Source organism: Apis dorsata, unplaced genomic scaffold (assembly GCF_000469605.1).
Source record: "Apis dorsata unplaced genomic scaffold, Apis dorsata 1.3 scaffold_162, whole genome shotgun sequence".
Lineage (NCBI taxonomy): Eukaryota > Metazoa > Arthropoda > Insecta > Hymenoptera > Apidae > Apis > Apis dorsata.
This window is the reverse complement of record NW_006263451.1, coordinates 1,038,454-1,052,654: the sequence shown is the minus strand read 5'-3', so window position 1 is coordinate 1,052,654 and position 14,201 is coordinate 1,038,454. Positions and strand designations below refer to the sequence as shown.

Here is a 14,201-nt window from a genome sequence, read left to right as displayed (position 1 = left end):
ATAAAGGAGCTTCCCCGACTATGGCACGTGCGAAGGCTGCGAGCCGCAAAAGAGGCGGCTTATATTATTATAACCGTGGGCAGGTGGGCGAGGCACTCTATTGGCAGTGCTAACGAGGGATCGGTAATTATTACCCACGACTTAACTCCTAGCTGCTCGTGCAAAGACCTTTATTGTAATCGCTCACCCTTCGTCCTTTCCTTCTTCCAGAACGAATCTAGTTTGTGGGAATCCTATAACATGACTGCGGCTACCGAATTAATACGCATTACGATAGTACCATCACGCGTTTCCTGTATTTTCATCATTTCTTTTCAAATTTTAGGAATGAACTAGAAATGGGGATTAAACGTTATTGCTCGAGGTAATTGGATATTAATAATTGGATCTAGATTGGATTATTCTAGATTTTTGATAATGTTGGAAATTCTTAATATTTTTAATTTTAATTATTTTAATTATTTTCACTTTTTTAATTAAAAAGATAGTCAAAATTTTAACCAATATTTATTTGGTTAAAGCTAAGATTAAAATTAGTTTAATAAGTCCTTTTAATAATTAATTATTCAAAGCATTAAATAATTGCATTAAAGTTATATGAAGAGTTATGAATAAATTTGAACATTTTAAATAAAGTTATCATTTCAAAGAAACTTTATTCAAAATTTTAACTAATTAACTTTTCAACTAATTCTATATAGAAATATATAGAAATATAAAGATATATATATTATGAGATAAAATAATATTAAATTATTTTCAATAATTGAATATTTATAGTTTTATATTAATAATTCTTGAATTTAATTTAATTCTATATACAAAATTTAGTTATATATGATTTATTTGGATTCATAAAAAATTGAAATCATTGCTCTATTGAAATATATACTTACATATGATAGTAATTTATTTTTTTATTCTATAAAAGTAATTATTTCATATTGAATTCCGCGCACGTGTTCAGAGTTTGTCGTATCGCCAAGTTCGCAAGTAAGCGGGTCAAACACCGTATCAGATGATTTTCACGTTTTGATGGAGTTGTTGACCCTTGTAAAGGTACCTGCGTGCTGCTACGATTACACACTTTCAACGCGCTAGTGTGAATGTATATCTACCTGTCCGGTCAAGGTGGACGATCCATCATCGTGTCAACGGAGCGTTACACCGTACGACCAAGAATTTCTAACATCTTCCCCTCTTGCATATACTGGGTGTTCCATGTTACTTTATCAAAGAAATATTTCGGAATAATTCTGAAATATTAAAAAATAATTCAGACAAAGATTGAATAGTTTTTCAAAAGAAACGTAATATGATATAATTAATTTTTTTTACAGGAAATTCAACTTTGTTTTCTTAAATAAAATTACATATTTTTTAATGTATAAATAAATGCATTATATTCTGTATAAAAAATTAATTATTTATAATAATTTTAAATATATATATTAAAAACTATAGTTTAAAAATGAATTATACTTTATGACAATTATATTTTTTTTATGTAAGACACCCGATACATTTGTTTTTCATCGAGTTCAAATATTTTTTTGAAGTAGACCAGATAAATAATAATAGAATATCAAGAAATAAGACAAGTACAAAAAATAAAAGAAAAAAATAAGATAAAAATATTAAAAAAAAAATTAAAAAAATATAAATCTCAATATCGTCAAAGACTATTCCGTTTTTATAAAGAAAACTGAAAAACTAAATTCTAAATATAAAATTATTTAAATATTTTCAATGGTTTAAGTTCTGAATTAATTAATCATAAAACATTTTAAATTACAAATAATTCTTTCGTCAATATTATTTTTTCAATTTTACCGTTTACTATTTCCAATGTATTCCTCCTTCATCCTAGAGACTTAAGAACAACACAGGAAGCATTTTTCAATTTTCGGTTTCCATTCGGAACCCAAATGGATAATCACTTGTTTAGGACTGATCCTTGTGTTCTTGTTAGACAGCAAAGAATCCGGCGAATTAACGTAAATCCTTTTTAAATAATAAACCTTTTGTTAAATGTAATGAATCCATAGAGAATGAAAATGAGAGAAGTAGAGGGTGCCAAGGTATCTATTGTTGAGGTTAGGAACGACTGACCAATGATGGGATAGTGAAAACCGAAAAATAGACCAAGACTTTAGGTCGATACTCGTTGCTCGATGCTTAGCTTCGTTATTAGCCAGGACTTGGATATTTGGATACCCTTAATCCCTTTTCTACGATTCCATCGAGTCTAATCTACCTGACTGAACAGTGACAAATAATATCAAGTTGCCTGCCTCGACGCCAGCGCTATACTAGACCCACTATCTGATTTTAAAGGACGCGCCAACGAAAGATGATCTTCAGTTAACAAAAGGTGTCGAGTCCAAACCTGGATCATTGGTTAGAACTTTTCCACCGAAATCTGCAGCATCGTTTCACAAGAGAAAATATAATATGCAGTCTAGGACTATTTTTCTGATGTTTGTTTGCATTAGGTTAGGTTAGCCTAGTAACAAAGAAGCTTTTTTACAAAGATACGAAATTTTCATAGAAATGGAATATTATTGTACTTTTTTGCGAACAAAAAGAATTTATATAACATTAATTCTGAAAAATGTTTTGAAAATCAGTTTGAAATTATTTTGTGTTAAAATTTGAGAAAAAAATTAATAGAAGTATTATTTTATTTTAATTTATAAAAAGTATCATTTTTTAAAAATTTTTTAGTTTTTGCTCATGAAGTGCAGTGGTTGCATTATTATAATTTATATTTTTTTTACATATCTATATATAAATCCAAATTTATCTAATTAATAATATTATCGTTATCGTTAAATTCATGATGAAAATGAAAATCGTAAAAGAAAAAAATTATGATAAAAAAATAATCTTCACATACTTCTAAATTCTTTTTTCATTACTCAGTTGAACATCAAGTTACATATATATATATGAAATACATATTTATATACATATATTCATATGATTATATCATATACATATAAATTTGATGAAACGAAAGACTCAAAAGAAAGAAAGAAAAGACAAAAGACAGAAAAGAAGAAACACATACATGGCAGCAACTGAGAAAAATCTATCGTTGAAATCCTTTTCGAGTCAGTTCGATGAGAACATAGAAATGATACGCAAGAGAGATCGACGAATACAGAAGAATCACGAAGGGAAAGAGAAAAAAAAAGAAGCCAGTTCAACGAGTTCTAAGACGGTGGCGGCCTTTAAAAGATTCCAGATGCTTTGATGTTCGCCGCACAGCACTCCGCGCTGATCCATGCTGGAACGAGCGAATACCGAAAGATCGCTGGAAGATCATGAACAAAAAAGAATTGCATACAAACATCTTTTACTCTTTACTGTTCACGCAAATGCATGCATCTATTCAATTTTCCATATTTTTTTCATAATTTATAATTGATTAATATTCAATAATATTTCTTCAATCATATTCTTATTTTTTATTCTTCATCTTTTTTGTAAAAAAAAATTATAATTTATATGTATTAAAGAAAGAGAACCATATTACTTCAAAATGTTTTTCAGAAAATATTTCGTAATAATAGATAATTATATTAATAGTTTGATCATCAATATAGTTGAACAAGATTTTTTTGTGTTATATAAATTTTGCTAAATAACATTATCATAACATTCGATCAATTGCAAGAAGAACATCAATACTCATTAATGTTTGGTACATCGGTATTCGAATCGTTCCAAACAAAGATTTTAGTGACTGGGCCGATAACCATAAAAGATGACTGTACGGTGAACGTGCAGATTTATCAAAAATGATGACCATGCTGAGATCACTGGTCATAGAAATCATTGTAGATTCTACAATGTAGAAAAAGAAATTGTCATAAATAACTAAAAAGGAATAAATATAGTATTATCTTAATAAATGTAGTAGAATAATTTTAAGGTTAAGGTGAGAAGTATATAATGTGCATGTGTTTATGAATAGTTATTCATTTTCTTATAACTTTAGAGAGATTATTCTCAAGGAAGATGAAAGTAGTTAATTAATATCATAGTAAAATGCATTCATTTGATAGTTATCAAATTTTAACAAAAACATTTTTAAATTTCAGAAATATATAACAAAGAAACCAATATTTTAATTTTGAGTTTGAATCACATTGTACTCACAAAATCGTCAATTTTCAGTTCGAATAATCTGGGCGTGTGCTTTCGAGGACTTTTCACCAAAAATGAAGTGTTCATCGATACTCTTCTCTTGACAAATGTGTGCATTGTCGATGAATAGCATGCTTCCAGCTTTACAATTACACCGTTGGCCGTTCAATATAGGACGAGAAAAACCGGGACACTTTTCATCCATGGGTGCCGGTCGTTTTGAAAAAATGGATCGTTGAATGCCCGTAGATCCTTTTTACGCTCACAGTTCCTCCCTAGAGGATTGCTGGTTTCCTATGATTCGTCACTGGCGAAAACTTTTCTCAATGACTACACGAGGAACCTCGCTGAATATATGTAAGTATCCTGAACAACGTATCCATGAACGGGTACACCTGTAGCTACTGCTACTATTCTCGAAATAATTCCAACTATAATAATAAGCCTTGAGCCAAAACGAACATAAAGATGACGGTCCATTGACTCCGTTTTTTGTACGATTCAATAGAAACGAAACGAATTGTGCAGCCACGATGAATCGGCATAGTAGCTCTCTCTAGAGGTTAGTGGCTTCATGAATGAAGATGTCGTTGCTGCTTATGTAGAGAAATAACATCGAGTCGATCCTATGGTTGTCCATAAATTATGTCTTCTACTTCATTTTTCTATTTTTCAGAATATCTATTGATGATTCTTTCTGTTGGTTGTTTACCTGTACGACTGGATAAGACCGATGAAATCTCTCACGAAATTGTAGAATAATTTTATATCATTTTAATCAATTGAGTTTACAAAATAATTTTTTAAATTGTAAATTATAGATTGAAAATAGGTTAGATTACAGACGAAATATAGTGCATATATAATGCTTCTTCATATCACAGAAATTTATTTCTTTGTTACTTTTCGTATCGTATGTAATATTATTGATGTGATATCGTTAATACTTTCGACAATTAAAATTTAGTAATAAATATATATAAAAAAATGACAAATAATGTATCAATTTAAGTGTAAAAATGGTAAGTAAATACAGCGATAAATGGTATTTAAAATGATAAATAAATACCATAAATTTCAGAAAAATTTTATATATACTATAATTTTTAAAATTATATTTTTCTATATAAAATCGTAAATCTGATAAAAATATTATTAAAATTTTTGATTTTATATTAGAAGAATATAATTGGTTATAAATAAAAAAAAAAGTTCTGAAATATTTTTTATCACAGTAAAATATTAATATTATAATACTTATATTTTGATTCTTTTTAGCTAAGAAGTTGTTTAAAACATCGATATACGTAAGTTAACGTAACAAAGAAAGTCATAACGTTTTAACTCTCCGTGAACAAAATAGTCTGTACCCCAATATCGATAACTACCCAATTGTGCGGACTCCAGAGGTTCGTTTCTGATATAATCAGGGAATACGCAGGGGTGCTACTAATTGTAATCGTATAATACAGTCGAGGGGTGACGAGCATCGCAAAGAATTGATTCTGGTTACGTTAATATAATCAGAAATTCAGGATCCGCTCGTCCCTTTCCTTATGAAATATGTACCATGGGAGATGTTTGTATTCGTATCTTATTTATTGACCATCCAACGATCATGAAAACTCATCTACACGATCCAAATATTTCTCGCATTTCAGAATTTTTAGATAAATTATGAAGTTTTTATGAATTGTAAGAAACTTTTTCTAGCAACAGATTTTATAATACATTTCATCTATTGGAATTAATAGAGGTAGGCATATATTAATTATATTTTAATTCTCATACAAGTATCTCAATTCTTCTAATTGTTAATTCAATTCTTTTGCCAAATTATTGGCAATATATATACAGAAATTCTTAACTTATAAATTCAACAGCTCTTATAACTTTCAGTACACATATAATATTACGCAGTATAATATTAATATGGTATACTATACTTTCTATAATAGAATTGCAATGAAGTGAGAGCAGTTCAGCGGCAGTGTATTGAACATCAAAGATAAGAATAGAAGAAAAAAAGGATTGGTAAGCATCGGTGGTCTATTGCAGAGAGAATCTATGCGCTTTAAAAATGAACAAGATCGCACTCGCTTGAAAAGGCATCCATTGACTTTCCTTTCAATGGCCCGTACAAAACGAGCGCGCGGTATCGGTGCGGCGATGAAGTAGAGAGCGTGCGTAATCAATCAGTTTCATAGAAGCATGGAAGTCTAACGCGTTAATACCCAATAGAAAACTATGAATATATGCGTAGTTACCGACAAACGAAGATTCGGCTGAATGTAACGCGTAAGATGAATATTGGATAGGCCGAGTAGATATATGTGTTATAATATGCTTCCACTGGATAGATATAACAATATTCATAGTTGACTGGATGAGAAGCGCGCACGTGCATCTATACAAATGGTTTTGGAATTATAATATTTAACACAATTTTTATAAAGATAAAGATTTTGGATAATGATGTATCGAGAATATTCGAGTGTTTTGTGGAATGGCTATGAATAATAATCAGAAAAATTACGTATGTATTGATTATGATTTCATTTTATTCAACATATTATTTTATAATGATATAATCATAGATTATTTATTGATAAACTAAAACTTATAAGAACTCTTAAGGCTTAATTAATAAAATTTTTAATTTTATTTTAAGATAAAAAGTAACTCTTCGTTCGGAGAATTATTACCTAATAGGCCTGTATTTTTGAAACACTCTATACATGTATACTATATAGTATATTACGCCACTGACGAACGCATTGTGCTAGCGTAGCGAGTAAACGAGTCACGCTGCGTCACGTTCTGGCCCACCACCGCAGCAGCAGCAACAGCAGCAGCCCTTCTCCTTTTGTACGAACACCCCGCCGCTTTTCAGCCCGGCCTGAATTACGTTACGCCGCTTTACTATCGGCCAGTTTATATTCGAGGTTTATGCGGACCTCGGCTAGATACACGTGAATAGCGTTTTAATCGAATCGCGCCGCAGCCGCGTAATGATATTTGCTCCCTTCCTTTACCGAGCTCTCGACTCTATATCATGGAGGAAGAATCCCTTTTCATTTTTTTCTTTTTTCGATTTATCTTTGTTTTTCAACATTTGTTTGTTTTCTGTTGATTTGCTTGATAGAAATAGAAGTCTTTAACAAGTCTGTACATTGAATTTTGAGCTCTCCAATTGGATCGGATATGATTGTAAATTTGAAATGTGTAATTTTCTTTATTTATTAATACTGATATAATAATTAAAAAATATAAAAAAATATTCATAGATAATTTCATTTTTTATGAATAATATTATTGAAAAAAAAATGTATTTCAAAGAAATCTGTAATATAAACGATTTAATATATTAATTTAACAAATACCAATATTTAAATTTTCAAATTTACCGTATAAATATATTCATAACCATTTTACTTACATGCGCATGGTCTTCTAACTTTATTTCAACTACTCGACACGTCAATTTACTTGCGCACGAAAAGTGAATCGAATTTTGTGCTCGAGGACAGAGATGAAAACTCTTGAAATATTCGCACATGCCTGCTCATAACTTAATGGAGTTGACAAGTCGTCGACGAGAATGATGGACTGCGTTGGATCGAGGGGTTTCTCGCAACCCCAACGCGGGGATAAAAACGGATTCGCCACGGGCAGCTGTGGCGGCGCTACTATGCTCGCCTTCTAGCTCATTTTCCTCCTCTTTACTTTTGGGGGAAATCAACTCTCTCCCATCCGCGTAATCGGTTTTTCTGTTGTGCCACTTAAACAAGACAGCATTTGCGCACATGCGTGTTTTACATGAGATCCGTATCCCGAATTATGCGCGGGACGAACCCTCATCGGAACTTCGAGAAGCGAAAACCACTTTATTATATGGCCGTCAAAATTTTCATTCATATTCATTTTATCTCGTCACGGTTCTTTAATGCTATACAATGTTCAAAATACAGCTATGAATTATAAATTAACGGTAAAAAGATAGGACTTTAATGTTATCTTTAAATTATCTCATTTTGTTGAAATTTTAAAAATATTAGAATATATATGATCAATACATATAGTATAAAAAAATGTATATGTATATAAAATATATATATATATTTAAAAAATATATTTCATCATCTTTTCTTTTTTTTTCTCATTAAGATCTTAGATATTTTCATAGATTATTATAAATGCTTATATTTATTACAATTTGTAAAGTAAATATAGATAAAGAGAGCAAATAATAAGACAAGAACGGAGATAGGTTAAAAATTGTGAAATCAGCGCCATCTCCAGAGTGCCGTAAATGAAACACATAAAAAAGGATAGAAAACAATGAGACGAAGATAGATATAGGATAGAATTGACTACTAGCGTCATCTATTGAGTAAAAATATTTCTTCAAAAATATAGTAAAATAAAATAATAACTGAAATATTATAGACTAGATATAAATAAAGTAGACTATGATTATAATAAAATATAAAAAAATCTTTTTAAAAATACTCAAAAGATGACACTAATCTTTAATTCTTATTTTATTTTATCTTGTTTTTGAAAAGATTTCTTTGACATTTGAGAGATGGCGCTGACTGTTAATTCTTATTTAGCTTATCATTTTTAGAGAGAGATATTTTTGGTACTCAAGAGATGGCGCTAAGTGTCCCTTTTATTCAATCTCTATCTTTTTCTTTCCATTTTCTATCCTTTTTTATGTGTTTCATTTACGGCATCTGGAGATGGCGCTGATATCACAATTTTTAATCTATCTCCGTTCTTGTCTTATTATTTGCTCTCTTTGTCTATATTTAATATGTAAAATTAATTTTATAAGGATAATGTAAACACTTGTGACAATCTATAAACTGAAAATTTTAAAGTTTTTTTAATAAAAAGAAAAAAAATAATGGTTTGTACATTTTTATATATCATGTATATATTTTATATTCAATATTTTTGTATTTCTATTCGGCATTTTAGAAATGTGATGATAATATAAAATTCCATAAAATTTCATAATTATTCTATGATTATATGTATTAATTTTAATAGTTATGATTTTTTATTTATCAAACTTACTAGTAAATCAAAATTTTTTTCTTTTATTAATTGTTTTTCTAATATACTTAAATTATAAAATATATGATGAAAATTACGTTAAAATATGAAATCTAACCTAAAGTAAATCTAAAATAATATTGTAAATCTATAATAATAGTATATAAAATTTAAAAAATGAATTGATTTATTTTTATATATTTACTAAAAAGTGTATATTTTTCATATTAAATTCAAAATTATGAACAATTAATTAGAACAATAAATTTAATAATTAATTCATTTTTACAAATTAATTATTCTTTTTTAAAATTAAAAATAATAAAATATGAAAGAATATTTTAATCATATTGTTATATTAAAATTAATGTTTATGTTAATTTATGCATTTGATATATCTTACCATAAATTCTTTTATTTATTTATTATTATATTTGATACTAATCATGATGCTTACGTTAACACATTTATATTCCATCGATCTGCAAAAAATTGTAGGAAAAAAGTAGATATAAGAATATATTTCTTATACTACTTTTATTTTTCGATAGACATGCATTTCATAAGAATGAAATTTAATGAAATAGGAATAAACGTAGAATCTAACTCTTCGAAAATATATGTAATACGAGCAAAAATGATTAAAAGATAATAATAATCGAGTTAATTCATGCAACGATTACCTAATCGATCTCTGACTTTCAATTTATTGCGAAAATATTGTCTGCATTATCTTGTTGTCATTGAATATCATAGCTTAAAAAGGACAATGTTAGAAGATTGTAAAAATTATGATGTAAAATTTATAATTTCAAGGTTCTGAATACACTCTCTTGCTAATGCTTGAGCAACCGGTTTTCTTGGATTCTACTAATAGTCTGACAAAGTAGCATCTCTTTCACAACTTGAATACAAAAGAAAATAAAATTTGAAGTTTATTTAGAATTATAGACGTTGAAATAAATTATGAGGTAAGTCATTTTTATTTAAAAATCTGTAAAATCTTTCAATGAATCGAATTAACAATTTATATTTTTTATGTAATATCGATTCTAACTTTAAACTTATTTGAACATTCTCTTTTAAAATACTATAATATTTAATATTGCATATTAACATTAAATGGGGCCGGTCTTATTTCACATTAGTTGCTCAGCAAAAGGGCCGAATTCACTTTCACAAACTGGTGCCAGTGAAGTGAAGGACTTTTTTTCCGAAACGAAATCTTGTTGCACCTGAAAACATTGCCAATTCAATAAACTCGAGTATTGGTTTAATAGAATTTTTTCCACCAATAACAAATGTCTTTGTTCAAAAACGTTGATGAATAACTTGAAATGGTGTGATGTGCTGAATCGTGAGTAATATAACCTTCACCCTTGCCTCGTTTCACCGACTAGTCATTTCTCTTTCGATAACCAACTAATTATTAACACCGTAGTTTTTCTGGTTATTAGTCTTTATATGATAATAAAACTACAAAAAAAGAGAAGAAGAAACTTTTTTCATTATTAGTTTAATTTTTTTTATTCGATTTGTTTTTCTTCAAATGTTATTAGAGAAGTTAACTATTCAAGATTCCAGATTATTATATTATTGAAAAGAAAATGATAAGATTGCGAAAGGAAATTCTCAGATAAAATGTTTTACGTATTTAGCACGTTTTTTCGACATCATATTTTTCCCAATACAATATTGTTTTAATTCTTATGAGTTAGATATGCCGAATTTGATTGTACAACTTATCAAAAAATTATCAAAATAAAAATACACTTTCAAATTCCTAAAGTTTAAATAACTCTACATCACAAACTTTTTTATTTAATTTTTTATGCAAAACATTTTTGTTTCTCGCTACTAATAAAAATATTGAATCATACATATCATATCAATATATATATAATATTAATAACGAAATATATTTTCAGATTCAAGAAATCGGACAATGGTATACTCAAATATCAAAAGATATAAATGAAGAAAGAAAAAGAAAAATCGAAGAAAATCACGTAACGCGTCGTAGTGTTATTTAACTTCGATTAAACGTGTTCTTTTGCATCGAATCACCGAGTCGATTCGCACGATATCCATAGTCATTTCTTTTCCGGCCAGTCGTGGTATCAGAACTTTCACGCTCGAAATGTTGGCCAGCCATTGCGAAATCAGATGATATTTACACAACCGTGCCGACTTTTCTCACTCGTTCACTTTAATAAACACGGGCTAATTATCGTAGAAATTTTAACTATTATAACAATTCTTGCAGGAAGAATTGCAGTTGGATTACATATCGGATGGGTCATTAGTATTCCTCAAGGTCGTGATCGTCAGAATATATACCATACATGCTACGTCTGTGTAAGATAGATCTCGAGAGAGGGTGTATTTTGCTGGTATGCGCATCTTAATTAAATACATTTATCGTTCAATGCGTTTCACAAATAAGAAATCCGAGTATGTGATTTATTTTTGGAAGATAATTTAATTCGTATTACAATGTCGAATAAATAAAAATCTATTTTACGAAACGATTTTGCAAGTGGAAAAATTTTGATGAGAAATATAAAAAAAAATTTTTTAAATAGGTTTATGGGTTGAGTTATTGCCTTGATAAAATATGGTTATTAAAGATTGAGTAATTGATAAATGGAACATTACAATTTTTTGGGATTTTTGGCAATTTTCATGATTATAATTTGTTAAAAATTAAGTGAAAGTATATAAATGATGTGTAAATGAAACATTATTAAGAAATATGTATATAATATGATGTATATATTGTATATATTACTTTGTCAAAGTACAAAAAATATATTAGAATAATGGATATAAGTCTATTACATAAATCACATGAATTGATTTTTTTTTTAATTTTTTTGAGCGACATGAGCTTTTATAGTTTAAAATTCAGAATCTATTGACATAATTACCGATTTTGTAGAGACTTCTGTTGTCAACTGAATGTGAATCCCTTTCACCAGCAATCTACATGCTTATGTAATTCATTGCGAATTATTGGAGTGGTCAATATCCTTAAACAAAGTTAATCTCTAAAATAAGAATTCAATAAGTAAAGTAATAAGTATAAAATAAATGAAATGAATTAAAAATAATGAAGTATAATCAAATTTAATCAAAATATATATACTAAATCATCATATATTACAAATAATCAAATCTTACAAAAATATAGAATATGAAAGAGAATATGAAATTATTATTATATATTAATTAAAAATATAATTTTATTCAATTAATAAATAATAATAATTTTTAAATTGAACATATAAGTATCTTTAATATTAAAGAAATACTATTATCATAATTACTGTTATGTAAAAATTTCTCTAGGTATTAAGTGGTGGTATCCTTTCTCAAGACAATTTTCTAAATAAACGGCAAACTAGCAATGAGAAGGTGACTAATAAAAAGATCGTTGATTCCATTTAGAACGAATGAACGTGAGAACGGAAACAAGGGCCGAAGGTGCCACGGTTTAGACTTCATTGTTATCCAAGAAACTGCGGGAAGAAGAGCTATCGTAAGAAGGAAGCTTACGCGTAATGAGGCAAATCAGATCGGCTGATTACGAAATGTGAGATCGCTTACCATTTCTTGCAACAAACTCGATAAAGTTTCAAAAGTGAAACGATTACCACATTTCTTATTCCCTGTTTTGTCGTGTACATATTTACGATGTTTTTGTGTCACCTCGATTACCGTGGTAATATTTTTTTAAGTATATATCGATATTCTGCAATTCAAAAAATTTTAGAATTTTTCTTCTTATTGTGAGAATAAATTTTTCATAATCAGTGTCAAACATTGCACACAATCCGATCTATGTTGTCCTAATAAACGAATAAAATCAATTTATATATTTATAAAAATGAAAATAATAAGAAAAAATTTATTTGAATTGAAATATTTTTCTATATTTTAAGGAATTATTTGTTATTAAATAATAAACTTAGAAATTTAATAAATTTCTTAATAGATAGTAATTTAATATTTTATTTAAAAAATTTATAAAAAGTGAAGTACATATATGCAAATGGATTATATAGATTATATATGTTATATATATGTAGATTATGTTGATATTTATTTTCAAGTATTTACTTTGATACTTTCGATATCAAGAAACAAATTCATTCTTTTGTTAAAAAATTGAAACCACGAATGCGTAATAGGAAATGATCTTATCATGTTCGAGTTAGTCATGCATCTCTCATTTAATGTCATAAAGATTTCACACGTTTTAATATAAAATAATCATTATAATAAAATTGTTCATTTTTAAATCATATAAATTCAAATTTGAAAATTCTCATGTTGTAAACATAAAAAAATCCATTATTTGATTAATATAAATAGCAAATACAATTGAATATTAAATAATTATTTTATTTAATATTATTTTTGAAAAATAAATGATACTTTATACTTATTATGATACTTTGTAATTTTATATTTTTGATTATTTATAATATTTGATTATTATAAGATTTATATTTTTATTTAATTAAAATTTATATGATCCATAATTTTTTCTCATTTATTTTTTCTAAACGAAGAAAACTATAAATAATGCACTTTATTTCTTACCTACCATCTTCTTCCTATCATTTTCTCTTCCTTCCTCATCTCCATCATAAATCGATTTAAAATATGGATTTTTGAACATTCAGAAAACTTGTTCTTCCCTGTGGTGCAGTGCTCAAAAGACAAAATGGAAGCGCCTATACCACTTAAGGATTCATATGATTCAGACAAGGATTGATCTTGTCAAAAAGAATGAAAAAAGGATACATCTTATCTATCGTTTACCACCCACCGCGAGGTTAGAACCTTCGTGTCCCTCCCCTTCCTGTCATCTCCCACCCTCACTCTACAAGCAATGTGTACGTGATGCACGCGCGCGCACACATTCGTTTATTAGCGCCTTATGAGTATACGATACTCTACACATACGCGCGCGC

The 14,201-nt window shown here is 28.2% G+C and overlaps 1 protein-coding gene and 3 long non-coding RNA genes across 5 annotated transcripts in view; 2 read left to right on the top strand and 2 right to left on the bottom strand.

Annotated features, from left to right (window-relative positions):
* The window catches only part of LOC116185334, a 3,369-nt gene extending 2,127 nt beyond the window's left edge, over positions 1-1,242 (bottom strand). The window contains exon 1 of the long non-coding RNA XR_004150170.1: positions 897-1,242. This is a non-coding gene — a long non-coding RNA (uncharacterized LOC116185334). The remainder of the gene's footprint in view (positions 1-896) is intronic.
* The window catches only part of LOC102677885, a 22,043-nt gene extending 16,897 nt beyond the window's left edge, over positions 1-5,146 (top strand). The window contains exon 2 of the mRNA XM_031509546.1: positions 4,186-5,146. Within this exon, the coding sequence (XP_031365406.1) occupies positions 4,186-4,285 (100 nt within the window). The 3' untranslated portion in view covers positions 4,286-5,146. The remainder of the gene's footprint in view (positions 1-4,185) is intronic.
* Positions 5,147-10,283: 5,137 nt separating this feature from the next.
* Positions 10,284-11,861, top strand: LOC116185350. The gene is made up of 2 exons (XR_004150191.1): positions 10,284-10,576; positions 11,148-11,861. It is a non-coding gene; the product is annotated as an uncharacterized LOC116185350 (long non-coding RNA).
* A 632-nt stretch (positions 11,862-12,493) lies between these two features.
* Positions 12,494-14,158, bottom strand: LOC102678441. Of its 2 annotated transcripts, XR_004150187.1 has the most exons (4): positions 14,032-14,158; positions 13,828-13,961; positions 12,829-12,973; positions 12,494-12,740 (listed from the first exon to the last, which is right to left on the bottom strand). It is a non-coding gene; the product is annotated as an uncharacterized LOC102678441 (long non-coding RNA). The 2 variants fall into 2 exon arrangements; XR_421454.2 differs by lacking the exon at positions 12,494-12,740 and having other exon boundaries at positions 12,772-12,973.
* Positions 14,159-14,201: the final 43 nt, after the last annotated feature.